At 56.6% G+C, this 24,629-nt stretch overlaps 1 protein-coding gene and 2 long non-coding RNA genes across 3 annotated transcripts in view; 2 read left to right on the top strand and 1 right to left on the bottom strand.

The window, feature by feature from the left end:
• The window catches only part of KCNG2 (potassium voltage-gated channel modifier subfamily G member 2), a 31,240-nt gene extending 9,353 nt beyond the window's left edge, over positions 1-21,887 (top strand). The window contains exons 3-5 of the mRNA XM_040632347.1: positions 21,044-21,257; positions 21,521-21,615; positions 21,765-21,887. Coding sequence (XP_040488281.1) covers positions 21,044-21,257; positions 21,521-21,615; positions 21,765-21,887 — 432 coding nt within the window. The remainder of the gene's footprint in view (positions 1-21,043; positions 21,258-21,520; positions 21,616-21,764) is intronic.
• LOC121103232 lies at positions 11,964-20,261 on the bottom strand. The gene is made up of 2 exons (XR_005835366.1): positions 17,555-20,261; positions 11,964-15,445 (listed from the first exon to the last, which is right to left on the bottom strand). It is a non-coding gene; the product is annotated as an uncharacterized LOC121103232 (long non-coding RNA).
• Positions 21,888-21,920: 33 nt separating the features above from the next.
• LOC103658434 lies at positions 21,921-22,727 on the top strand. The gene is made up of 2 exons (XR_567177.1): positions 21,921-22,040; positions 22,493-22,727. It is a non-coding gene; the product is annotated as an uncharacterized LOC103658434 (long non-coding RNA).
• Positions 22,728-24,629: the final 1,902 nt, after the last annotated feature.

Below are 24,629 nucleotides of genomic sequence, written 5' to 3'. Positions count from 1 at the left end.
CCAAGCCTGCTGCTCATAGGGTGGGCGGGGCCTGGAGCTGAGGTGGGCAGAGCCCCTGTGGTGTGGGGCGGGGCTTGGAGCTGGGTGGGCGGAGCCGGGAGCACAGGGTTGGCGGGAGCCTGGAGTCCGGGTGGGCAGAGCCCGGGGGCGGGGCCTGGAAGGGGCGGGGCTGGCGCCCGGGGTGGGCGGGGCCCGGAGTCGGGGTGGGCAGAGCCGGGGGCGGGGCCTGGAGCTGGGTGGGCGGGGCCTGGAGCCCATTCCCCACTCAAGCCAAACCTGAGGCCCGGCTCTGAAGCCCCGGGGTCACAGGCACCACCTCACAACACACCGAGGACCCAGGGCCGTGAGGTGTCCCTCCCCAGGCTTAGCTCTCCCACTGCAGTGAGAGACTGAGTCCTGGGGGCTCGGGGGAGCTCAGAGGGGCTTCTCGGGCAGGTGGCCCTTCAGGGCTGCTCCAGAAAGGCTGTAGGGAATGCACAGCCCCCTCCTTACTCATTTCCATCTAAGACAAGGGGGGCCGGGGAGGGGGGGCATTACTTGCTCAACTCAGTGCCCCCCAGTGTCCAGACACCCATGCAGAAGCACGAACCCACACAGTGCCAGGCAAGGGTCATGACCCTGGGCTGGCCCCAGGAGGACCCCAGGCCAGGCCACAGTGTGTGCCCCACATGACCCCCAGGGCTGTGAGTGCAGCCAGGGCCTCAGGGACCCAAGGGCCCTTTCTCTGGCTCCTTCATCATGGGGCCGTGGGGCTGGAGCCGCCCTCGGGGTTGAGCCCAGGCCACCAAAACCCGCCGTTCTGAGGTAGACAGTGTGCACGGTTAGGCCCCTCGCAGGAGCCTTGGCTGGCAGGTGCTGTCACTGTGAGCACCTGATCGCTGACTCCCGCGGAGCTCCATCTCGGGTCACTGTAATGTCCCTGTTGCCAGAGAAACAAACCACCACAGACTGCCTGGTGGAGGGTCCCACGTGTCTCCCCGCACAGTCCTGGCCCGGGACCTGGCTAGACCCCGGGCAGGGCACCGTCCTCTCCCTTCCAGCCTTCCAGCCGTCAGGGCGGGCGTGCTCCCGGTCCGCGCTGTTCCCCCCTCCTCGTGGGCTCCTTCCTCCCCCTCCAGCTCTCAGGCCTGCCTCTCTGAGGCCACGGATGACATGACCGTGATCCAGGACCGTACCCAGGAGACTGGAAACGCTGTTCTCTTGGGCTGGCCTGTGCTCACACTGCTTGTGCTGTGCTCACCGTCTCAGACTGAGCAGTCCTAAGTTGTCTCATCTTTTAGTGAGGAATCCCCCTCCTGGGAGGGCATCTGGGCCTGAAAATGAAAAGTGGTAGCTCAGCACCGTGGCGTCAGACCTGCGCCCTGCAGTCTCCAGGAAAGAACTGCGGTCTCGCTCAGGAGGTGGCGATCAATGCGTAAGGAGTGGAGACCTCGCCATCAGGCGCGTGTCTGTAGCAGGAGGACAGAGCGCCTAGAACACGTGTGGAACACACTCCAATCCGGAATTATCTGTGGGCAACACATGTGCCACGTGTCTCCAACAGCTCGTTAGAACCTGAGAAAGAGGCATGCTTCCCTGCTTCCGGGCATCTCGAGGTACACCCGGCCCCCTCCCCACTGCACCCCGTGTCCCCCAGGCCCATGGCTGCCGGCACCCTGCCTGGTCCCAGACTGTGACTTCAGCCTCGAATTCACTAGGAACATTCTGGTAACGGCATTGAAAGCTGGTGACAGAGCTTCTGCGGCGCGTGGCCCACAACACATGGGTGGAGTTTTGCCAGGTTCTCGGGGTCGGAGCTTCACTCTGTGAGCTCTGCTACGGTTTTCTGGAGAAACAGAGGCAGAACCAACGAAAGAGGGCCTGTCTCTCCTCCTTCTTTCTTCCTGTTGGATAGAAATGTCTGTCCTGTGTCCGGTCCACCGTTGTATGTGGGGGCCCACGCCTGGCCTGGTTCACAGGCTCACAGCGGAGGGGACTTGGCCTCTGTGGGTGGGGAGTGTCACCCACATCTCCTTCGTCAAGATGCAGCGAGGCTCTGGCCGTGGACTTTAGAGCTGGTGCTAGAACGTGTGAGACTTTGGGGCTGTTGGAGTGGACGTATTCTGCATGTGAGGAGGACAAGAATCGGGGTTGTCCCCCCAAACTCACATGCTGAAACCACGGTGATGGTTTTAGGAGGTCAGGCCTTGTGAGGTGATGAGGTCACAAGGGGGGAGCCCCCGAGACGGGATTAGTGTCCTTACAATGGAGACCCAGAGGGACCCCTCACCCCTTCCCCAGGTCTGAGCACGGGGCCTGGGGTCTCTCTTGAGCTCTTGCAGGGGCTGCTCCCGTCCACAATGGCAGATAAAGCAGCGTTGGACAGGTGGCCTCCATGTGGAAACATGGCTGCACAGTGAGCAGCCTGTGTCGTGCGTGCCCTGGGTACACGCTGGTGGAGGAGCCGGGATTGCTGTCCTGACCAGGCGGCCACAGGCCCAGGTGAAGCTTCACTTGCTCTCTGCCGAAGGAGGAAGGAGCGACAGAGCGGTCAGCAGCCTGACCCGACAGACCGTTGGGAGCTTCCCCAGCGCTGCAGGATGCAGGGCAGAGAATGGCACGGAGTGCCCGCGGAGAAACAGAGGCTTCCCGGACCCCCGAAAAAAAGAGAATGGGTTAGGTTGGTTTATTTTCCCATTTGCAAAGATCTGGTCCAGTACTCAACAAAATCCAGTGGCAAATTTTGTGCCATGAGCCAAACCTCATCCGGGAACCTCATCCGGGAGCCAGACGTGCCTGCCCGATCAGCCTCTCATTCTTGTTTGGTAAGAGGAGGACGGTCACTCCTCCAGGCTGCCGTGTGGGACAGGTGCTCCGAGAATGCACTCACCCCCAATGGGCTCCTCAGTGATGAGGCTGCTGCTCCCTCCCCTTCCCCGGCTGCCCGGGCACCAGGCTCCCTGCTCCACCACTGGGCCTGGAGCTGCAGTCCCAGGTCCGTCAGTGAGGCCCGTGCAGGCTCTGGAAACAGCTAGGAGCCCCAGGGGTTGAGCGTGAAGCTCAGGGCTGTCCCCTCCATTTCTGCACAAATTTGGCACGAAAAAATTGGGGGGGGTGTGTTTTGGATTTGTGCTTCAGTCTGGAAAAAAAAAAAAGACTTGTACTCAAATGCCTAGAATAGAGGCTACAAGATTCCTCTTCTTTTAAGACCAGTTTTTAGAGCAGTTTCAGGTTCACAGAAGAATTAAGAGGAAGGTCCGGAGATTTCCCGTAGACCTGCTGCCCTGACACGGGCCATCATCAGAGTGGTGTGTTTGTCACCGTTGATGAGCCTGCGTGGACACGTCATCATCAACCAAAGCCCACAGGGGACATGCGGGTCCGCTCGTGGTGTATGTTCTGCGGGTTTGGACAGATGGGAATGACGTGTCCACCATTACGGCATCTTACAGAGTGGTTTCACGGCCCTAAAATCGTGGGGGCCTCCATGCGCTCGGCCTCTTCATCCTTCCCCACCAGCTCCCGGCCCCCGCGGTCTATACCGTCTCCATGGTTCTGCCTTTTCCAGAACGTCTGAGGGCTGGAGTCACACCGGACGTCGCCTTTTCTGACGGGCTTCTTGCACTTGGCGATGCACATTCAGGGTTCCTCCGTGTCTTCTCTTGGCTCGACAGTGTGCTTCTTTTTACTGCTGAACACTGTTCCGTGTCTGGGTGGACCACAGCTTACCCATCACGTACTGAAGGACACTGGTCCTTCCAGGTTTTAGCGATTATGAATAAAGCGGCTGTAATTACCGCGTGCAGGCTTTTGGCAGATACAAGTTTTTAGTTCATTTGAATAATTAGGAGCATGACTGTGAGATCAAATGATAAGAGTACATTTGGTTTTGTAAAGAAACCACCAAACTGTCTTCCGAAGGGGCTGCCCCACTTTGCATCCCACTGCGATAGACAACAGCTTCTGTTCTTCCCCGTCCTCTCCAGAATTTGGTGGTGTCGGTATTTTGGGTTTGGGCCATTCTAGTAGGTAGTGGTATCTCGTTGCTGCTTTAATTTGCATTTCCCTGAAGGGGCACCTGGGTGGCACAGTCGGTGGAGCGTCTGACTCCTGGTTTCAGCTCCGGGTCCTGCGGTCCACGTTCAGCAGGGAATCTGCTTGAGACTCTCCCGTCTGCTCAGCTTTCGTTGGGACGGGGTGGTGACTTCCAGGCCCTTTGGTGCAGAACTGAGACCCGGTCCCAAGGTTCTTTTTGCCATCGTCTATCCAAAAGAAGAGGCAGAATTGGGTGTTTCTTCAGTTCTCGGATGCTGCACGCGGAGCAGGGCCCCTGCCCACCTCCTGTAGGACAGCGACAGGGCCTGAAACTCTCCTGTCTGCTTTTCGAGCCCTGCTACCTCATGTAGTAAAGGCAGACACTTCAGAGCTGGTGAGAATAAACTGAATAATTCACGCAAATTACGTTGGGTGGTGCTTTGCGCACAGAATTAAAGAAGTGGCAGCTCTTTTTACCTTTTTGCTCACGAGGAGGGTGCTGACATGCGTGCAGGACATGGCAGGCGGGGCCGGCGGTCAGGAGGGCTGAGGGCAGCGGCCACGGGTGTGCTTCTCTGAAAGCTGCTTTCTGTAAACGGTCTACAGAGTGGCGGGGAGCGCCGATCCAAAGAGGCACTTAGAGTCGGACGCCAACCTTGCGTGGCGATCAGCAGGGACCGTTGCGCTGGGCGCCACCATCACCTCCCCTCGGGGTGCTCAGCGGGACTGAGACCGCACTGTGGCCAGGGAAGCCGCTGGGCAGGAGAAGCGCCCTCACCCTCCCTCCTAGCCCCTGGCCGGTGGGGGTGGGGTGTCCATGGGACTGCCTGCAGCCCGGGGCGCAGTCCGAGCAAGACCCTCTCTGGCCTGCAGACGAGAGGCCGCCCCCCCAACATACACACACATGCACACATGCACACGCACACACATGCACACGCACACGCACGCATACGCGCATGCACACGTACACGCACGCACACGCAGAAGGCTCCACCTGAGAGGGAGAAGGTGGACTTCACTCTTTGCTTTACTGTAAATGTGTATTGAAGGGGTCTGTCTGTCCTCTCTTTCCCCTGCAGCTGCTAGCATGGGAGCAGCTATGAGAATAGGAAATGTTTATTGGAAATAAGTGGAAATAGAAAGATCTCTCCAAGTGTGTATAATCCCATTCCTTCCAGCATTTCCCTCACAGGACTGAACTATTTTGACTTACAAGTTGTATTTTTAAGGGACCTAAATTCATCCAAGCACAAATTCATCAGGCACCACTCAGTTGGGGGAAGAGACCAGAGAATTCAGATTCTAGGCTCCACTTAAGCCTGAAATATTAAGTATGACATGAAGGGATGTTTTTAATAATAAGACATTAACTATTCTAACTCAGCAAACTGGCTATTCCCAAATGAGCTCATGCCCTTTATTTTACCAAAAGTGTTAGTTTACCAGCACCTGTGAATAGTTAGTAAGGGTTTGGAGTTAGGACATGGGCAGAAAATACACTGTGACATTGGTAAATTGGAGGGTCCCGGGCCCTCTGACGGGAGCAGGTGATGTCCCACGCCAGCTGGGCTCTGCAGGGCTTCCAGGGACGACTCAAGGGTGGGAGAGGTGCTGCTTTCTGAGCTGGCCTGGAAACGTCTATCTGGAGAAGTAAGCTGGGTGCTCCCCCGAGAACTGGTTTGTGGCCTCTGCGTGCTACGGAGCTGAGAGAATGCAGCTGGCAAACTTCGGGTCCTGTCCAGGAACGGGGGGTCAGCCAGGTGCCTCCCCCACCTGCCTCCCGCCAGCTGTCCCCGCAGCCCCAGCGGTCCCGAGCCGCCTGTCCCTCTGCCCCCACGCATCCTGGAGAACAAGCCACTCCTCAGAAGTGTCTTCCCGACCATGAGCATAGCACTTGTGCCTTATAGAAAACAGCGTACGCCGTCCAGCCTTGCTTCTTGATGCCCCTCCGGGACCTCGGAAAGCGGCAAGCCGTCTCCAGACCCAGCGCAGCATCTAACAGACGTGCTGTTTTCTCCCTCCTCGCGCTTCGTTTCCAGTTCTTTGCCGCGCTGAGCCACCCCGGGATGAACACCCTTGCTCGCGGATTATTTCCTGGGGTACCCCCACCCGGTGCGCGGCGGTGTCACTGGGCCCCCTTCTGCGGCCCAGAGGAGGCCATGTGATCCACGTGAGCACATCACGGGCCGTGTCCCCGGAACAGCTGGCCTGACCCTTGAAGAAAGCTCCTCCTGGCTTTTGAAATCTGCACTCAGTCAGTAGGAGGCTAACGTCTCTTCACAGCTTTGCTTGCTCTTCACCCTTCCGAGGATCTGTCTTCGTCGTCTGCATTCATTGGGCTGTAGCCTTGCTCTGTGTGCCTTACAGCTGTCTTCCCAGACGCTCCCNNACTGCCCAGGAGGGGCCCACGGCCAGCCTCCGCCACACGAGGGGGCCTCACGCTGCCCGCTGCGGCCTCCCCTGCACACTGCGTCCTCCCCTGCCTGTTGCACCCTCCCCTGCCCGCCGTGTCCTCCCCCTGCTGGCCCTCCTCAGCCCCACACTCAGCCTCCACCCTCCCACCCCCTGCCCCTCCGTCCTTTACTCCTGTTGCCTCCTGTGCCCGAGGTGTCCTCTCCATAGCTCTCCTGCTGCTCTCCCCTCCAACCCTCCATGGCCACCCCTGCACAAGCCGTCCCACACTGTGCCTGTCATCTGCAGCCTCTCTTTCTGCACCTATTTTATTACCACGGGCACTGGGACCTTCCTGGACTGTGGTGTCTGGCTGTGCCTCCCTCACGACCAGGAGCCCCCAGTGAAGAGGCGTTTTGCATCCGCAGTGAGCACAGCACGCGGGGGACCCTCCTGGGTGCTCTCGAGTTCTAGCTCTTGACAGGAGAGCCGCGAGTGATCACCGTAAAGTGAGGGTGAGCGTCTGCCTGCGGCTCAGGGCGTGATCTCAGAGTCCTGGGATCGAGCCCCGCATCGGGCTCCTCTGCTATGAGCCTGCTGCTTCCTCTCCCACTCCCCCTGCTGTATTCCCTCTCTCGCTGGCTGTCTCTATCTCTGTCAAATAAATAAATAAAATCTTTAAAAAAAAAAGAAAAGAAAATAGACATGCACAAATCAGTCACTCACTGTTCTGCATAGTATCAGTAGGTCCTATGTGTTTGGGTCTTGCCGGCGGTTGCTAGAGACTCTGCTGGCTCTTCTTTTAGGAAGCTACCCCGGGCATTTCTTACGGTGGAGGAAGACGCCGCACAGGCCCCTGGGCCCGTCCTGGGGGCTAAAGCAGAGCTCACGGCCAGTATCATGAGCAACTCTCTCTAGGTTTGGTAGGAAAGCCAGAAACCATCAAGGAAAGTAACGTCTGAAGAAATTAAAGTTAAAAACTAACGGAAGCCTCCCCCACCCACATGTAAACAGTGATAGAACTGAAATCTAAGAATAAAACTGCAACTTAGATGATAAAGGGCTGCTGTCCTTAATATACAGGAAATTCCAGTGAATTAATAAGAAAAGAATAGGCCCTCAGTACAAAGGAGGTCTAAGAATGTGAGCCAGGAATTAAAAGGACATCAGCAAGGGTCAAAACACAGGAACAGATGTTGGCCCTCTGGTCAGAGAGAAACCCATCCGGACCATTTCACCAGTCCCACCGGCCAAGACGGACTAACCGGCCGCACCTGTGTGAGTGAGGGCGCTGGGGCACGATCCCCTCCCTGTGTGGTTGAAGGGGGTCTGCAAACAGGTGAACTGGAACCCGCTCTGCGGATGTTACCGGTGCAACCATTTAACTGAAGAACTATCTCCGGGAGTCTGTGCCAGGACAGGCCCACGTGCCTGGGGATGTAGGTTCAGGATGTTCTCTGAAGCACCGTTTGTAACAGTGCGACAAATTCACCCGCGTGACGGAGTCGGTGGGCGGGAGCTCGTTGCCCCCGACCGCGGCAGCGCTGAACCGGGGTGGAGTCGTGAGAAGCTCTAAGTGCGACCAGCCTGAGCACGGCCGAATGTGGGGAATCTGCCCTCCAGCCAAGAGCGCACGAGCCGGGAAGGACCCCTCAGAAACCAGTAAAATTAACGAACCAAAGGAAGGACGGTGGCTGAAGATTGTGTGCTGTTGTCTCTGCCTCAAACAGAATTCGTGATCTGGAACTGTTCTCTCTTGAGATGGGCGCCCTCTTCACTCGTTCATAGAAGGTGGTGTCACCTGCCTTGTTCTCCTGTGTGTGCATGGCTCCCGTCAGTCCCGTCCCGCGAGGATACGGGGGCAGGGACCCCAGCTGGGCCCCCGCACACTTCCTGGGCCCGTGCAGACACCCCGCAAAGCTGGATGAGTGGACGAATGGGCATCCCATGGCATGCGCGTGTCTGCTGCTGTCACTGTCCCGTCTCAGTCCACAGACCATAGGCTGCTCCGGTCCCAGGTTCCTTCTTGTCTGCGTGGAGACCCTTCATGGTATTCGCTCCAGGACGTTGCTCACAGGGGAAGCCGTTGGAAGACCAGGCTGGTTCGCGGTAGGGCAGGCAGAGTATGGAGTACTTTACCATTTCTTTACGTAAGACCGCACTAAACTAGTTAGTGGGGTGTTAGCAAGAAAGTGAATTGACACCCTGCTTCAGTGGGGACAATTTGAAATTAGCACATTCATTATTTCTATGTAAATGACTGCTATTTTTAAGTAGATTTAATATTCTACTTTTCTATTTGCATGACAAGAGCCTTTTTCCATAGATAATTGGAAAGAATAAATCTCAATTCAGTTCAAAGTCAAATTATTATAAATTCGTAGTGAAATGAGTTAATAAACATTTTCCTTTAGGCACTTACGGGAGGCTAAAGATAAAATCTGCCCACAAAGTCATTCATGAATGAGTAAATAAGTTAATAAGGATAAGTTCTTCTAATGGGATTTCTCGTTCGTGGTACCGGGTCTGTGAACAGAGGTCAAATCCGTGACTTTGCTAACGCACTGCGGCTGAGGGTGCCAGCGACACGAGGTCTGCGAAAGGCGAGACGGGCGCCCGTGTCCAGAAAGCGCAGAGACAGCAGAGGGACATGACCACTGTACGAATTTAATGACACAGTAGGTAAACACAAGGAAAGTCTTCGAGCCTTGGGATCCTTGACGAGACCCCCAGTCTGTGCCAGGGTGATGGGTGTGCAGGCCGCGAGCACCAAGGTGCCCTTGCTGTGTGGTTTGCAGAGACAAATCCACTCCTCTGGCCTTCACTGCACCTCCTTACACGGTTCGATCGACCGAGACTTAGGGCGCCTAGTGTGATGGAATCCGCAGAGCTCCTTGGCAGGGCCGGTGCCACGGGCTGTCTGATGCTCTCAAATGAGAACAGGGCCAGGGATGGAAACATGCGTAACACACGTCTCTCCAGAGCCCCTGGCGCAGGAAACAGTGCCCAGAGCGTCACGGGGAGAGGGAGAAGCCCAGGTCGCGAGTGCAGGGTGAGCCGTCCCAGCAGCGCTGGACCTCAGGACGGCCGGGCCCCGCGGCTCTGGCTCTGGCTCTGTGCTGGTCATGTGGGTCCGCTCCGTTTGCAAATGCACTGACATGATTTATGCACTTTTCCGTGCGAATGTTAAACTTCAGGAGCTTTGTGGAAAACTCGGACATAACGGGGAACACTGTCAAAATTCTGCCTGGGAATTATTTCCTGCCCGTCATTCCGCATCAGCTGTCTCCGCAATCAAGCGTGGGGGCAGAGCGAAGACCGTCCAGTCACGCAGAGGCTCAGAATTGTGCCTCCCACGCACCTTTCCTTAGGAAGCTACTGAAAGACACACCTCAACAGAATAATGGAATAGGGCGGACGGTGGCGGGGAGACACAGTGCTCAAAACAGCGGCAGAGAAACTGCAGTCCACAGCTCTCGGCAGCGGGGTGGACGTCCCCGCAGGGGAGGCGGGCCTCGGAAAGGAAACAGAACCCATCAACTGTCTGATGTGTTTGAGCGTTTGGAAAAAATACACCATGATTCATAATAGCGAGCAACTAAGCAATTTTAGAATAAGGCCATAAAACTTCAGGGAAAACAAAACATTTTATGAGGGAAAAATGTAATTGTAGACCACGACCCGGGCCAGCAGTGACCAGTGTTTACATTATCTTAATAGTTACTGATTTTACCCCAAAATGTGACAGAACTATTTTTGGAGGAAAGGGGTCATGGATGTGAGGATGGTGAGGTGAGGTGGGGGTAGGTGTATGAAAACCAAATCCTCAACACACAAAGTCAGCAGAAATGTATGAAGTTAATATACCTATAAATAGCCGGATAAGGATATTATTTAAAAGTACAGAAATAACTGTCAGAATAACCAATTAAAATTGAAAATTATTGCCTCTAGGAGATAAGAGGTGGGGTGAGAGTATTCTTTTTTTCCTATAAGCCTTTTAGTATTAATTGAGGGTTTTTTAAAAGAGTTTATTTGTCAGAGAGAGACAGCGAGCGAGCACACGAACCGGGCACGCGGGACTTGATCCCAGGACCCTGAGATCATGACCTGAGCAGCCGACGCTTCACCGACTCAGCCACCCAGGCACCCCTCATCAAGTTTTGGGTTTTTTTTAATTATATGCTTGTCTTGGTTTTATTAAACAAAAATTAAAATTAAAAACATGTTCAATCACCAAAACTCACTCATGATGAAGTGAATAATCCCAGAGACCTGGGGGGCACAGTCGGTTGAGCCTCCGACCCTTGATTTCTGCTGAGGTCATGATCTCAGGGTCGTGGGATCGAGCCCCATGTTGGGCTCCACACTCAACAGGAGTCTGCTTGAGATTTCCACTCTCCCTCTCAGCCCATTAACCCCCCCCAAAAGGGAAAAAAAAAGTTGATAACCTGAATAATCTTATGTTAACTACAGAAATTTAATTCATAGTTTAAAATCGTTCACAAAGAAAACTCCAGCCTTGGGTGATTTCACTGGTGAATTCTAACAAAATTTTAAGAAAGAAATAATATTGATCCTGCATAATATTTTCCAGGAAATACAGGAGGAGGAAGCACTTCCCAACTTGCTCTTGAGACCAATACTGTCCTGGTACCAACCTGGACAAAGACATTACAAGAAAAGAAAAAACACAAGCCAACATCTCATGAACATAGATGCAAAACTCCTCAACAAATATTAGTAATCAAGTACTGTAATAGATAGAAAGGATAAAACATCATGACCAGGACGAGCTTTCCCAGGAAAGCAATCCTGGCTCAACATCTGAAAAATCGATCAGTAGAATCTATAATATTAACACACTGAAGAAGTGGGGCGCCTGAGTGGCTGTCGGTTAAGCAACTGCCTTCAGATTAGGTCATGATCTCAGGGTCCTGGGATCGAGTCCTGCGTCAGGCTCCCTGCTCAGTGGGGGGCCTGCTTCTCCCTCTACCCCTCCTCCCCCACCCCCGTTCGTGTTCGCTCTCTTTCAAATAAATAAAAATCTTTTTAAAAAAACACATGGGGGCGCCTGGGTAGCGCAGTCGTTAAAGCGTCTGCCTTCAGCTCAGGGCGTGATCCCGGCGTTCCGGGATCGAGTCCCACATCGGGCTCCTCTGCTGGGAGCCTGCTTCTTCCTCTCTCACTCGCCTGCTGTGTTCCCTCTCTCGCTGGCTGTCTGTCACATAAATAAATAAAATCTTAAAAAAAAAAATAAAAAAAAAATAAAAAAACACATGGAAGAAGAAAAGCCATCTGGTCATCTCAATAGATGTAGAAAAAGCATTTGACAAAATTCAACATCCATTCATGATTAAAATAAAAACTTTCAACAATCTAGAAATAGAATGGAATTTCCTTAACCTGATAAAGAACATCTATTTTAAAGACTTACAGCTGATGACATACATAATAATGAAAGATGAAAGACTGAATGCTCCCCCCCAAGATTGGGCCTTGGACTAGAAGTCCTAGCCAGTGCAACGAAGTAGGAAAAAGAAATAACAGGCATATGATTGGAAAGAAACAAAACTGTATATATTTTTTTAATGCCCAAAAAGTCATGAAAAAGCTTGTAGAACAAATAAGTGGGTGCATTCACATACCACCCGGCAATCCACTCTAGGTCTTTACCCAAGAGAAATGAAAGTGTAGTCCGTTCCCAGATTTGTACATGAAAGTGCATACAGCTAATGTGAAACAGCCAAACTGGAAACCACACAAGTCCACAAACAGATTTATACAGAGCGCTGACCAGAGATCAAGAACGAACCACCGATATTCAAAACAACATGAATGAGTCTCAGATTATACTAAGTGGGAAGAGCCAGACGCAATATAATTCCATCTGTGGGATGTTCTGGAAGAGGTGAAAGGGGTCACTGAGTGCTGGGGTTGGGGCGGGGACAATCTGGCTATACGGAGGCGGCACAGAGATGGTGGGGACTGTGGTGGTGGTCACAGGGCTGGACACCTGTGCAATCAGGGTGCACATTCTCCTACTTAAGTCTGTGGGCGTGTGTCCACTATTTCTTGAGAACCCACTCCCCAGACTGGACTTTCCAGGTCAAGTGTATACACACTTGAAGGCTTTTAAAATACACTTGTGAGAATTTGTACACATTACTCTGCCCAGTGACCTGGGCTCTGCCTGGAACCACCCAGGATCTCCAGATCCTCGGCCTGGTGGGGAGGGGTTAAATTTGTAGAGCTACTTGGGGGAACAGCTCAACAATTCCTGACAGACATGAAAATGTTCCTGTCTGGCAAACCAGTAACCCTGTTCCCAGGAAAGCCCTCGACAAGCTCTAACACGTATGCGTGCACAATATTCCTAGCAGGTTTGTTTGGCTGTTTGTTTTTTGGTTTTGGTTTTGTTTTTTGGTAATTGTGATGATACCATTTACATAAGGTTTAAAGACACATTCCAAATCCGATACTCGGCTTAGCAGTGGCTAGATACAGGGGATGTGGAAGGAGTGTGGGCTCTGCAGCCAGCCACCCCCATGTCCTCACAGCGTGTCTGTAATTAGCTCAGAGGTAACACGTTAACGAGCCTGCTTCCTTCGGGCAGCTGATCTCTGGTTCTTGAACCACAAGGAACTGAAGGATGCCTGGTTCCTCTTCCAGAAAGAAAACAAAACAGAGGACGGACCCACAGCCCACGGGCTGAGGCACCTGCTGGGTAACTTTTCATTCCCTGCCCACCACGTGAGGACTCTGAAGGTTCACACCCAGGGCCCGGGCGGTCACTGGGGAAGGGCACACAGTGTCTTGTGGCCTTTCCCCAAGAAGGGAAGTTTGCCCGTGGGACCTTGCGGGAGGCTGCCCCAGCTCGTCTCCGGAGGAGAGGTCACCATGAGGGCTCCTGGCAGGTGGGAAGGCGAGGCTCTGCCTCCAGAGCTCAGGGAGGCCGGGGCCCTTCTGTGCTGTGAGAACCCATTGCTTCACTTGAACCCCTGCTGGTGGCAGGCCCGTGTGCTGACCCAGCTCCCCCTCCCTATCCACTCCGGCCCTTGCAGCCGTGCATTCCAGCCTGCTGTCCCGGGGCTCTTTCTTCCCTTTGCTGGGCCCATCCCCACTTCAGTGGACTCCCTTCCAACTGGGCCTCCCCAGCTTAGGAAAGCTTGTGCTGGAAGCTTCCCCCACACCCCTGCCCCCATCCAGTGGCCCCCCAGGCATCCTGGTGGTGGGTCAAGGTCTGCCAGTCCTCAGTCGTGACCTCCGGCCCCAGCTTCACGTTGCCGGGGGCCTCGAGGCCAGGTGTCCTTTGCAGTTTGCTCTGCTCCCCCCTCAGCCTGAACGCTGCCTGCTGCAGTCGTCCAAGTTCTCGCCCGGAGCCAGTCCTGGCAGCTGCTGCCTGCCCTCCAGCCTCGACCCCGCTGAGTGCAGCGTCAACACGCAGCCCCCGGCCATGTGTGCAGCAACGTCCGCGCTGCGCTGCCCCGGCCGTCTGGGCTGTTCCATCCCCAAATCTTGGCCCTCCCACCCTTGCCTCCTCTCCTGCTGCTTCAGGGCTGGGCCCTCCCCTCCCCTCCCCTCCCCCCGCCTCCAGTCTCTCCTCGTGCTGACCTCCATCCACAGGAGCCATCCGAGGCCATGCTCCACGGCTCCCCTTTAATGCCCATCTCCCAGGACCTCCACCCACCTGCAGGGGACCCTCCTTCCTGACACCCCAGCTTGACCCTTGTACCCCGGAGGCGGAGCCCCTGCACCCGTCACGGTCCCTCTTGGTGTCCCCCAGCCCCACGGCGCTGTCCAGCACATGGAGCTGGAGGGAACCCACAGAGGTTTGCCTTATATTCAGTCCTTGCACCCGGACCTGCGGGGCCCAAGAGAGGGTGGGGCTGGGGCTGCAGCCCCTGGGATTCCCTTGGTTATTACTTTCCGTTTCCTGCAGGGAGCTGAGATGTGCCCGAGGTTCCTGAAGAGGTTCTGGGGCCGCTTCGCCTGGGCCCCGGGGATTCGTGCATTTCAGTGGCGCTCGGGCATGTTCCGGGCATGTGGGGAGCAATGTGTCCCACACGCAGCTGCTGACAAAAGCATCCTCCCTTTATTCTCACAGGAGCATAGGGGGAACGTGGAGGGGGTGTGGGGGTGAAACGGCCCCCACCCACCACTGGGGCTCCACCAGCGCCGGCACCGCCCGACCCATCTCAGAGTCGGGGGTCCACTTTCTGTCCCTGCAGAAGTGTCTGTACCAGAGTCCCCGGGTCCTCCCCGAGCCCCCAAGACCAGAGCCCTCTTCTCTTGCCCCTGACAGGAGACAGGCAGAAGCCGTTGGCCGGACACCCCGTCCAGTCCCCGAAGGCCAGTCCCCAAACAGTAGCACACAGTGAGCACGGCCAGGACACAAAGTTTGCAGCCCAGAGCCAAGGGGCGGAGTTTAAAAGGCATCGGCTCAGGCAGCCTGGGGTCCAGAGACCCCAGCCCCACTGGTGCGGGCGGGGGCAGCTGCGGCTTGCGTCCCTGCACCACCCAGCGAGCCGGTGCACAGACATATCCATACGGGGCATCTGCAACTTGTACACTGGTTTACGCAAGCCTCCATGTACGCGAAAATGCCAGCCAATGCCGGACAAGAGCAAATAGAAGAGGGAGGCCCTTAAAACTGGGCGAGCCAGGCTGAGCGTAGACTTACGTCCGACCCGATTTTGACCAAACAGGCCAGATGTGTCAGATTATGATAAATCGGGGTCTGTTTTCTGGGTTGAAAGTTCCAGAAATAGGTCCTTCCACTTAACCTCTGTGGCTGGTCCTTAAGGAGAGGGTGGCCGGGGGCAGGGCTCTGGTGGGCTCCGACAAGCTCGTCTCACCTTGAACCCCCAGGGTCAGCCCGGCTCCAGGTGAGCGTACTGGGGTCATCACAGCCATCCCCAGAAGGGCCCAGGGTCTCCATCTCTCCTTCTTCTGGACGGAGGTCAAGGTGGTCAAGGCTGCCCAGACGGGGACTCGAAGCTGCCCATGGCCAAGATGACGGGAGCTGGGCACAGTCGGCCTGGAAACGGGGCGTCACGTGGGGCGTTACCGGGACTGTGTGTCCTAGGACACCAGACTCCCGAGCAGACGAGGGAGGCCAGGCCGTGATGCCTTCACCTCCCTGACCTGTCGCTGTGCTGGCCCTCAGCCCCCTCCTCTTCCCAGTTCGCAGCCGTTCCGCCTGCCGAGTGTCTTACGTTAGCCCCTGGGTCCCAGCCGCCTCTTTATTGAAAACTTGTCAGTTGGGGTTTTCCACCCGAATCCAGTTTGCCCGCTTGTTACACTTAATGCTGGGGCTGCCGTGTCCTAAGGCTCTCCGTCCAGCACGGGTGCTGAGGTGCCCAGGAATCCTCAGGGCGTCAGGCACGCGCTGGGGAAGTCCTGTAACCTCCCGGAGCCTGACTTAGCTTAAACCAGATTCCACACGGGGGTGCGATGAGGTCGGACCCCATCCTCGGGAGGGGAGGGGCAGTAAGTCCCTCAGGCTTGCTGGCCCTGAGGTCCAGGAGTGGACTCAAAGCTTTTCCACTCCTATAGCAAAGAGCTGGGACAAAACTCGTACCCCAAACCTGGACAACCTGGGGGCGGGGTGGCTCCAGAAGCAAGGAGCCCCGGGGCTGTGAGGTCCGGGGGGCATGGAAGCAGCCCTGGGAGACCGGACAGACCACACAGGACAAGCAGACTAGGGCTGCAGTCAGCCCAGAAGCTGCAGCTGCGCTGAATTCTGCACCCCAGGACTCCTAGGACACGAGTCCTAAGGAGGAAATCAGTGAGAGCTGGCCCTGGTCCCAAGGAACCTTCCAGAAGCGTGAGTGGTAGACGCCCTTGCTGACCTCTGCTTTCCCTAAGTGCTGTTGTCCCTGTCTGTGGACGGTCCTCCCGCCAGGCCTCGCCCCCCGCGCGCCCTCCTGCTAGGATCTGGGACTCGCCAGGTGCCTCAGGGTGAGCAGAGCCAGCCAGCCCTCACGGTACCCTCTGCGAGGGGAGGGAGCGTGCCCAGCGCCCCACCCTGCTAGGAGCCGAGTGGGGGATATCCCCACCTCACCAGGGTTCCCCAGGGAGCCTGGGTCTGGAGGGCTGAGGCTGGCAGGTGGGAGCAGGTGGAGAGGGGGGCAGGAGCCCCGGAACGCCCCCCACACAGCAGCTCCTAATCCTTAGGAGGTCCAGAGCCACCTCTGGGACAGAGGGACGGAGGCGCAGGGGTCGACACAGAGCCATAGACCGGACACACTGGGGACCCCCAGCTGTGCCACAGACCTGTCCCCAAAGAACCCAGGCCCCTCCGGTCAGGCTGCAGCCCCTGCTTGTCTGTGAATCAAGGGCAGCAGAGACGCCACCGGGGTTTCTAGAACAGCCGCACCAGCAGACCTGCCACGAGCTAGCTGTGCACTCCCAAGCCAGGATGGGCCACGTGACTCCTGGAAAGCCTCTGGACTGGCTAAAACACCGCGGACCCTGGGAGGAAGAGGCCTCTTGGGAAGACGGGCCGTTGAAGACCCTCGACCAGTCCCCTGCACACCCCCGCCCAGGGTCGGAAAACCCCTTCCTCTGGGCTGCCGCAGCACTGCCTTTGCTTGGGAACACACCTGCCGAGGGTGTGTGCCTAAGCTGTGCCCCTCACGTGAGCACATGGAGTAAGAAGCCGCACCTGCCCAGCGTTCCCAGGCACAACACGGGCGGTGAGAGTGAGGCCGCCGGGTGCTGGGCTCTGATGGCTCGCTGACGGAGAGGCCGAGCTCTGCCGATCAGGAGCGGCGGGCCACCGGCTGGCAGCGCACATCGGAGACAGGTTTGTGGGAGCCCCGTTTGCCCTGCGTTCCTGAGGACCCGTGATAAATCAGGGCCTGGAAATACGAGACAGGACCTGGGGGTCCCACTCACCACTGTGCCCTCACAGTGCCAAGGTCAATGCTATGACAGATGTTGGCGGTGAGTAAAAACTGATCACAGGTCCCCCGTTGAAGCATCAGGCGGGTCCTCGACCTGCTGTCTGTGGGGGACGGAGACCCAGCACTGCTGGCCCACCCTGGAGAGGGCCTGGGAGCTGGGCAGGTGTGAGGTCCTGTCCCCAAATGCTCAGAGGGACATGAGCCGGGGGGGACAGCGGAAGGCCCCCAGGTCTTCTCACCTCCAGCGTGGGGTGGGTCCATGAGAGCACACCGGTGTCTGCAGAGTCTGCTGTGTTCTCTCCAGCCCCCAGGGGCTTAAGGCTAGGCCGGAGCTCAGGGTCAAAGGTGAGGCAGGGCCAGACCAGGACCCGCCAGCAGCTGGGCACTTGGAGAGGTCTGCACGTTCTGTCTTCTGTTCCATCAGCAGATGCCCCCGAACGCCCCTGCACTGGATTCCCAGCAGGGCCTTGGACTCACTCCACACCCAGCCGGCCACACTCTCAGATTTGCCTAGAGATTAAGTGTTCTTTTAAAATAGCTTGACTGATATGTAATTCACACACCATATAATTTGCCCATTTAGAGTGAACGATTCAATGGTTTTTAGCGTGCTTACGGGGTTGTGCACCCACCCCATTTCCGTCACCCCAAGAGACCTGTGCCTTTAACACTCCCCCCACCGCCGGCCCTGCCGCCCCCCAAGGCCTGTGCAAGCACGGTCTACGTGGTCTTTATACGTTTCCTGGTTCTGGACCCCAGTGAGAACAGGGTCTGCGGCACGCCCTCTGGGGCCAGCCTCCTTCCCTTCGCATCCCGAATCAGTACTTCGTTCCTGTTTATGGCCCAGTGATGTGGGGGCTTACCAAATTTTATGTATGCACTAACCCATTAGTGAACATCGGGGTTGTTCCCAGCTTGAGGCTCGTATGCACGCCAGGACCCCGTGAGCACGCGTGTGCAAGCTTTTGTGTGGGCACACCCAAGAGCGGACCCCCGGGTCGTGTGGTGCTGCCATGTCCAGCTGTCTGAGAGGCCCCACTCTCTTCAAAGCGGCTGGGAGGTCTCAGGCCCACTTCCCCCGCACCCTCCCAACACTTGCTGCTTTCACTCCAGCCGTCCTGGGGTGGGTGGGAAACGGTGTCTCTGGTGGTTTCCGTTTGCATTTCCCTGATGATTGATAATGTGCAGCATCTTTCCATGGGCTCCTTGGCTATTTGTGTCTCTTTTCTAGAGAAACGTCTACTCCTTGCCCATCTTTTAATGGGGTTCTTAATTGTTGAGTTGTAGGAATTCTTTATTTATTCTAGGTACAAGTCCCTCCTCAGATAAATGATTTGCTAATACTCTCTCCCATTCGGTGGAGTGTCTTTTACTTTCCAGACGGTAACTGTATTAGTTTGCTAGGGCCACAGACTGTGTGGCCTGAAATAGAAATTTATTTTCTCTGGGTTCTGGAGGCTGGAAGTCGGAGGTCAAGGTGTCGGCAGGGTTGGTTTCTCCCGAGGCCTCTGTCTGGCGTGGGACACTCCCCTCCCCGCCTCGTGTCCTCTGTGATTGTCTGTGTCCCGAGACACCAGGCGTGCTAATTACGCCCATCCTCACGACCTCACTGTGCCTTCGTCCCCTCTTCGTCCAAACTGAGTCACCTTCTAAGGTGTCATGGGTCCCGCCTTCAACATACGCATTTTGAGGAGAAACAGTTCAGACCCTACAGAAGTTTTAAATCTTGATTAAATGTATCTATTTTATGTTGCTGGCTCCTGTTTTTGGTGTCATCTCTAAGGACGTTTTGCCAAATCCAAGGTCACGGAGATGCCGGGGTCACGGCTTCCAGCCTGCAGAGCTCCCCTTGGAATGTCTTGCGGGGCAGCTGCACTGCAAACAGCTTCTTTCCGACGTTGTTCATCTGGGAAAGTATTTCACCGTCATCCTGGAATGACGGCGTTGCTGCAGACAGGATTCTTGTTAGACCTTCTTTCTGAGCGTTGCGAATACACACGCCCCAGCATTCTGGCCTGTGCCGGTTCTGCTCAGGTGCGACCACGGGCCGTTTTCGCCTGGCCTGTGGCATTCGGACCCTTCCAGGCACCCGGGGTCTGCACTGACCCTGCCTGGAGGGTACGGCGCTCCCGGGTCCGCAGGTCATTGTGTTTCAGGGGACTTGGTGCGTTTGCAGCCATTACTTGTCGCAGGTGTTCTCCTCCTCCCTCTCCCCTCGCCTCTGGCACCGGTGTTTCACAAACACGCCCCACATTCTTCTCAGACTCTGCGGGCCTCCCCGTGCTCTTCTCAGCACAATCAGTCTACCGTCTCGTTCCGAACTCGTTCTTCTGACGGTTCAGATCTACTGTGCAGCTATGCCACTGAATTTGCTCTTGTTGACTTTTCCCTCCAAAAGGTCCATTTGGTCGTTTAAAAAGTCTTCTCTTTATCGATAATCTCCAGCTGATGCAACAGCCTGCCATCCCATGTTCCATTCCTTTGCTCTTCCTCTGGTCTGTGAGCGCATTTAGACCAGCGCTTTCCAAAAATCTGGTATCTGCTTCTCTCAAGCGTCGTTTCTGTTGCCTGATTTTTTTCTGATGTATGGATCATACTTCACTCTTTCTTTGCCTGCTGTAGGATTTTTTATTGGAAACTGGACATTTTAGATAATACAGCAACCCTGGATCATGTCCCCTCTTTTTTCAGGGCTTGCTACTGTTCCCTATTTTAGTGATTGAATGGATCATTTTAGTGCATGTATTCTTGCCCCTACACACACACACACGGATACACACATGCACACATACACAGGTACATAATGCACACATACACACATGCACGCACATATACATACACACAGAAACATGCACACATACATGTAGACACATACATGTACACACACGCATGCATGTACCTGTACGCCCATACGCACACATGCATGCGCACATATACATACATACAGAAACATGTACACACATGCATGCGTGCACATACACATACATACAGATACATGTGCATATGCATGCAGATACATACATGTACACACACATGCATGTACCTACACACACACACACACACACACAGCGTTCAGCCCTGTTGCTGCCCCTCAGGGACACACAGCTTGGGTACGCCCACGGTCACCTCTGCACCAGGGCTCTGGAGTTGGGGATGGGGGCAGTGCCTGGCTTCTTTGATGACGCTCCATTCTCTGAGCTGAGTGGGGGGGAGGGAGGGCAGAGCAGCAGGCTGAGGTCCTCTGGGTTGCCTCTCCTGGCGTGAAAGCCAGGGGCAAGGGCGAGGGGGGACCTCAGTGTTCTCGGAGCAGCAGGAGGCAAAGCCTCCATCCCAGGGCAGGAGCGGGGACTGGGCAGGAAAAGCTGACCCCTTCTCAACCACACTATCCCAGGGAGCTGGGGGCAGGGAGTGTGTCTCCTCGCTGAGCTGAGCTGGGGGTGTGGAGGGGGTATTTCTCTTGCCTTTTTAAATGAATTTTTGTAAATTTTCTTGAATAGATGTTCCATTTGCTGTTTGCCCTGAAAGAAGCCTTAATGGTTGTTTTTAATGATTTTCACCAGTTGTGCTGGGGAGCAGGTCAGCTGAGCTCCTTGGCTCCCAGGCAGGAAACCAGCCTCCGGTGGGATCTTTTTGCAAGGAAACCGGGCCCCCTGCAGTCGTGCTCCGGGAAGGGTTGGGGTGGGTCGGGGAAGGGCAGGCCGGCGTGACCACCCCCCCCTCCTCCGCAGGGCGAGTGCTCCCCCAAGTGCCGCAGCCTCTTTGTGCTGGAGACGGTGTGCGTGGCCTGGTTCTCCTTCGAGTTCCTGCTGCGCTCCCTGCAGGCGGAGAGCAAGTGCGCCTTCCTGCGGACACCGCTCAACATCATCGACATCCTGGCCATCCTGCCCTTCTACGTGTCGCTGCTCGCGGGGCTGGCGGCGGGCGGCGCGGGCGCGGGCGCGGGCGGCGGCGCGGGAGCGGAGTGGGGCTCGATCCCAGGACCCTGGGATCACGACCTGAGCCGAAGGCAGACGCTTCACCAACCGAGCCCCCCCAGGATCCCCTCAGCAGCATCCTCAACGGGATCCTTCTGCACCATTGAATTCCCTTGTCTCTTGCAATAAGGATTTCCTGCTCTTCATGGAAGGCCGGTGCCTTTCCATCCTTCACTCTGGTGTTGATCTTCTTCTGTTATTATTATTACTATTTTTTTTGTCTTTTGGCAGAAGAAGGTTCAAGCCTGGAGGAAATTGGCTTTAACTGGGGAGAGTATCTGGAAGAAACAGGTGCCAGCGCAGCTCCTCACACGTCCTTCAAGCATGTACGTAACACTCCTTGTCTTTCTCGTCTGCATTTGGCGGGGGAGGGGCGTCTGCAGGAAGATGCCGAACCTTTGGGAAGAAAAGGGAAATTGAGGCAGGATTTCTTAGAAATCGAGAGGTGAGGGGGATGTCCGTTTGCTTTCCGCAGGCAGCTGCGGGGAAGATGGGCCTCGTCCTTGTACTTGATCTTCTCCGGTCACGGGGGCTGGGCCCAGTGTGGGGCTCAGTGCATGAGGAACAGCGTGCACCTTACCCTTGTTCTGCACCCTAAGGAGCCTAAGTAGACAGACGTGGCCCTCGGAGTTGGGGTTCCCCAGGCCAGAAGTTCCAAGCCTGTAGCATTTGCCACGAGGCCACACGAGCCCCCAGGCCGCACCATCCTGCTTTCTTCCTTTTCGCCCCAGTGGTTCCTGGAGGGGCTGAGGTAGGGAGTCTGGGGGGGCTCCTGCTTCTGCGGGTCACCCACACTGTGCGGTGCCCCATCGGGAGGGAGGCTTCTCTATGCATCCCTGACAAGTGACAGAGACAGAAGTGTGACATTAACACAGCCATCCGGTTCCTCGGGGGGGGGGGGGGGCACGAGGGGCCCAGCCCTGACCTCAGACCTCCCTCCCCTGACACTAGCTCCATGGGGGTCTTCGTGGACCCCTCCTCACACAGTCTTCCCTGAAAACACCTCTGCAAAGCTCAAGGTCTGCATGTTTTTTGTCACCTTTACCCTCTGGGCTCTCCAAGAGGAGACGGGGAAGGGGCCCCAGGCATGCAGCTGTTGGGAGCCTGTCCTCACCAAGGCATGAGGCTGTCTCTGCTCTCGGGAGTGAAGGAATGGGACTTTCCAGATCACCGTACTTTGTACCTTTTCACCTTAATGAGCAGAGCCGTGGTACTGCAGACGTTGCTGCCCCAGGCCCCGGAGGAGGCACACCTGAATCACCCCAGAGGGCACCCTGACACCTGGCACCCCCTGCTGCCACCCATCACGGCTTTCAGCAGGGCCCCAGTGCGAGGCCGGAGGCCGGAGAGGCTGGGGTGGGGACCAGGGTGGGGCCCTTGCTCTGAGGCCATGTCCCATGATGCTACGTGCTAACTAATAAACACACGGCTCTCCTGCCTCTGCACTGCGTTCCTGGGCAGCACCAGCGTCCACGCCAGGCCCTAGCACAGCCAGGCCAAGGATGGGCTTCCTGTGCTCACGGGGCAGTCGGTATGTGCAGACAGTGGGACACCTCCAGCTGGACAAGCCCTCGCAGGCAAAGCCCAGCTGTACCCCTCCGAGTCCCACAGCAGAGCCCCGTTTCCAAACGTGCAGCCGCACTGCACACCGCAGGGCAGGGCTGGGTGTTCTCAGGGAACCAGGCTGGAAAGAACCCAGGGCTGCAACTGTCAGGATTTACACAGTGAGCCCCAGTTCTGCAGGGGTGGGGCGGGCTGGACTGCCCTGACAGAGACTCGGTTTCCCTCTTCCTCCTCCTCACCCCCAGCTGTGATTTGCATGCACACAAGTCCTTGGGCTCCAGCTCTTGGGTCAGTGTCAAGGGGACGAGGGCAGTGGGGCACAGGGAAGCTGAAATAACGATCTTACCAGCAACCAAGAAACGTTCTGGGATCAGAATGAGCTGAGGGCCCCCAAACCACGGGGAGGCGAAGACTGTCTCCCATACGTGTTCTTGCACGGCTGCTCAGATCAGCTCTCTGAGGCAGAAAGGGTGCCCTTGTATCAGATGGAGACACGGTCTGTCCACCACGGACCAGGCCAGATTCAGCACCTGGCCTCACACGTGCCTGCCCAGCCCAAGCCCCACCTGCAGCTTCTCCCTTCAGGGGAGAGCCGGGCCCTGGTTCCTGCACTCACCGGGGCAGGGTCCCCTTCTCCTTCCCTCCTGGGCCACATACCTAAGCCAAGGCCAGCAGAGGTCTGCCAGGAGAAAGGGCAGGGGAACAGGGGACCCACCTGAGTGCAGGCTCCAGGCAGACTGGACCCCAAGGTACAGCCTTGCCTCCTGCCAATCGCCGCATCAGCTGACACCCCCACAGGGTGGGGCCTGGGGACCGGAAACACACCAAGGTGACCGCGCTCTCGCAGTGACAGCATTGTGGCTCGTTCAGGAGCGGGTGACACAGCTGACTGCTGGTCCCGGGGGAGCCCCACGCTGGCTGTGGCCTCACGTTCCCGGCTGGGTCGGGGGGGTCAGGAACTCGCCAGGTCCCCACAGCCTGCCGCCTCACACACTGACAGAGTCTACTGAAAGCACCTGCCATGGGATTCACACGCGTGTTGCTGACGGTGCCGAGGCTGCTGGAAACGCATAACGGCGGCACAGGGAGGGCAGGAGCTTAGTTTGGAAACACGCCATTACCACCGCCCAATTCTGCCGACGGTCGTTCTGGCCCCGGAAGGATCACTGACGCGGGAGGCAGGCTCTGACGCTGGGGTCTGACCCCCTCAGCCAGCCGGAGGCCTCTGGTTACCCAAAACCACTGTGAGCATTTAAGGGGGGCGTGACTTGGGCTGCGACATTCCAGGAACCACCCACACCCCCTGCCCCTCCGCCCACCCTGGCTGACCCGGGTGTGCTTCTGGGGGGCCTGCGGAACCGCCCAGACCGAGCACGGCAGCCCCAGGGCCGAACAGGCCCCGTCATCCATGCGGGGAGTCTGAACCCTCCCCCACGCTCCTGGCCGAAGACTCCGTACTCATCTGAGGGGAAACGCGTCCCACCCCTGCACCCAGTCTCTTCCTGGCCTGGAGGCGGCCTGCACAGGCTTCGCTCACAGCCCTCGGCCTGCTCCGCGCTCTCAGGCCCCGCGGAACGAGCTGCACTTTGTCGCTCACCCGGGAAGCTAGAGCGGTGTCACCACCTGGTTCCCGTTTCCAAAAGCTAGCCTGTGGACAGCAGTGGCCACCAGGTTACAGAAAGTGACCCTCATCGACTTCGTGGGGGGCTCTTGAGAGCTTGGGCCCTCCCGCTGACAGAGCTCAGGGCGCCGCGCTCCCTGGGCCCCCCACCCCCGC

This window comes from Ursus maritimus, unplaced genomic scaffold, assembly GCF_017311325.1.
Source record: "Ursus maritimus isolate PB19 unplaced genomic scaffold, ASM1731132v1 scaffold_18, whole genome shotgun sequence".
NCBI lineage: Eukaryota > Metazoa > Chordata > Mammalia > Carnivora > Ursidae > Ursus > Ursus maritimus.
Note: the sequence above shows the minus strand (reverse complement) of the source record. Positions and strands in the feature narration are given on the sequence as shown.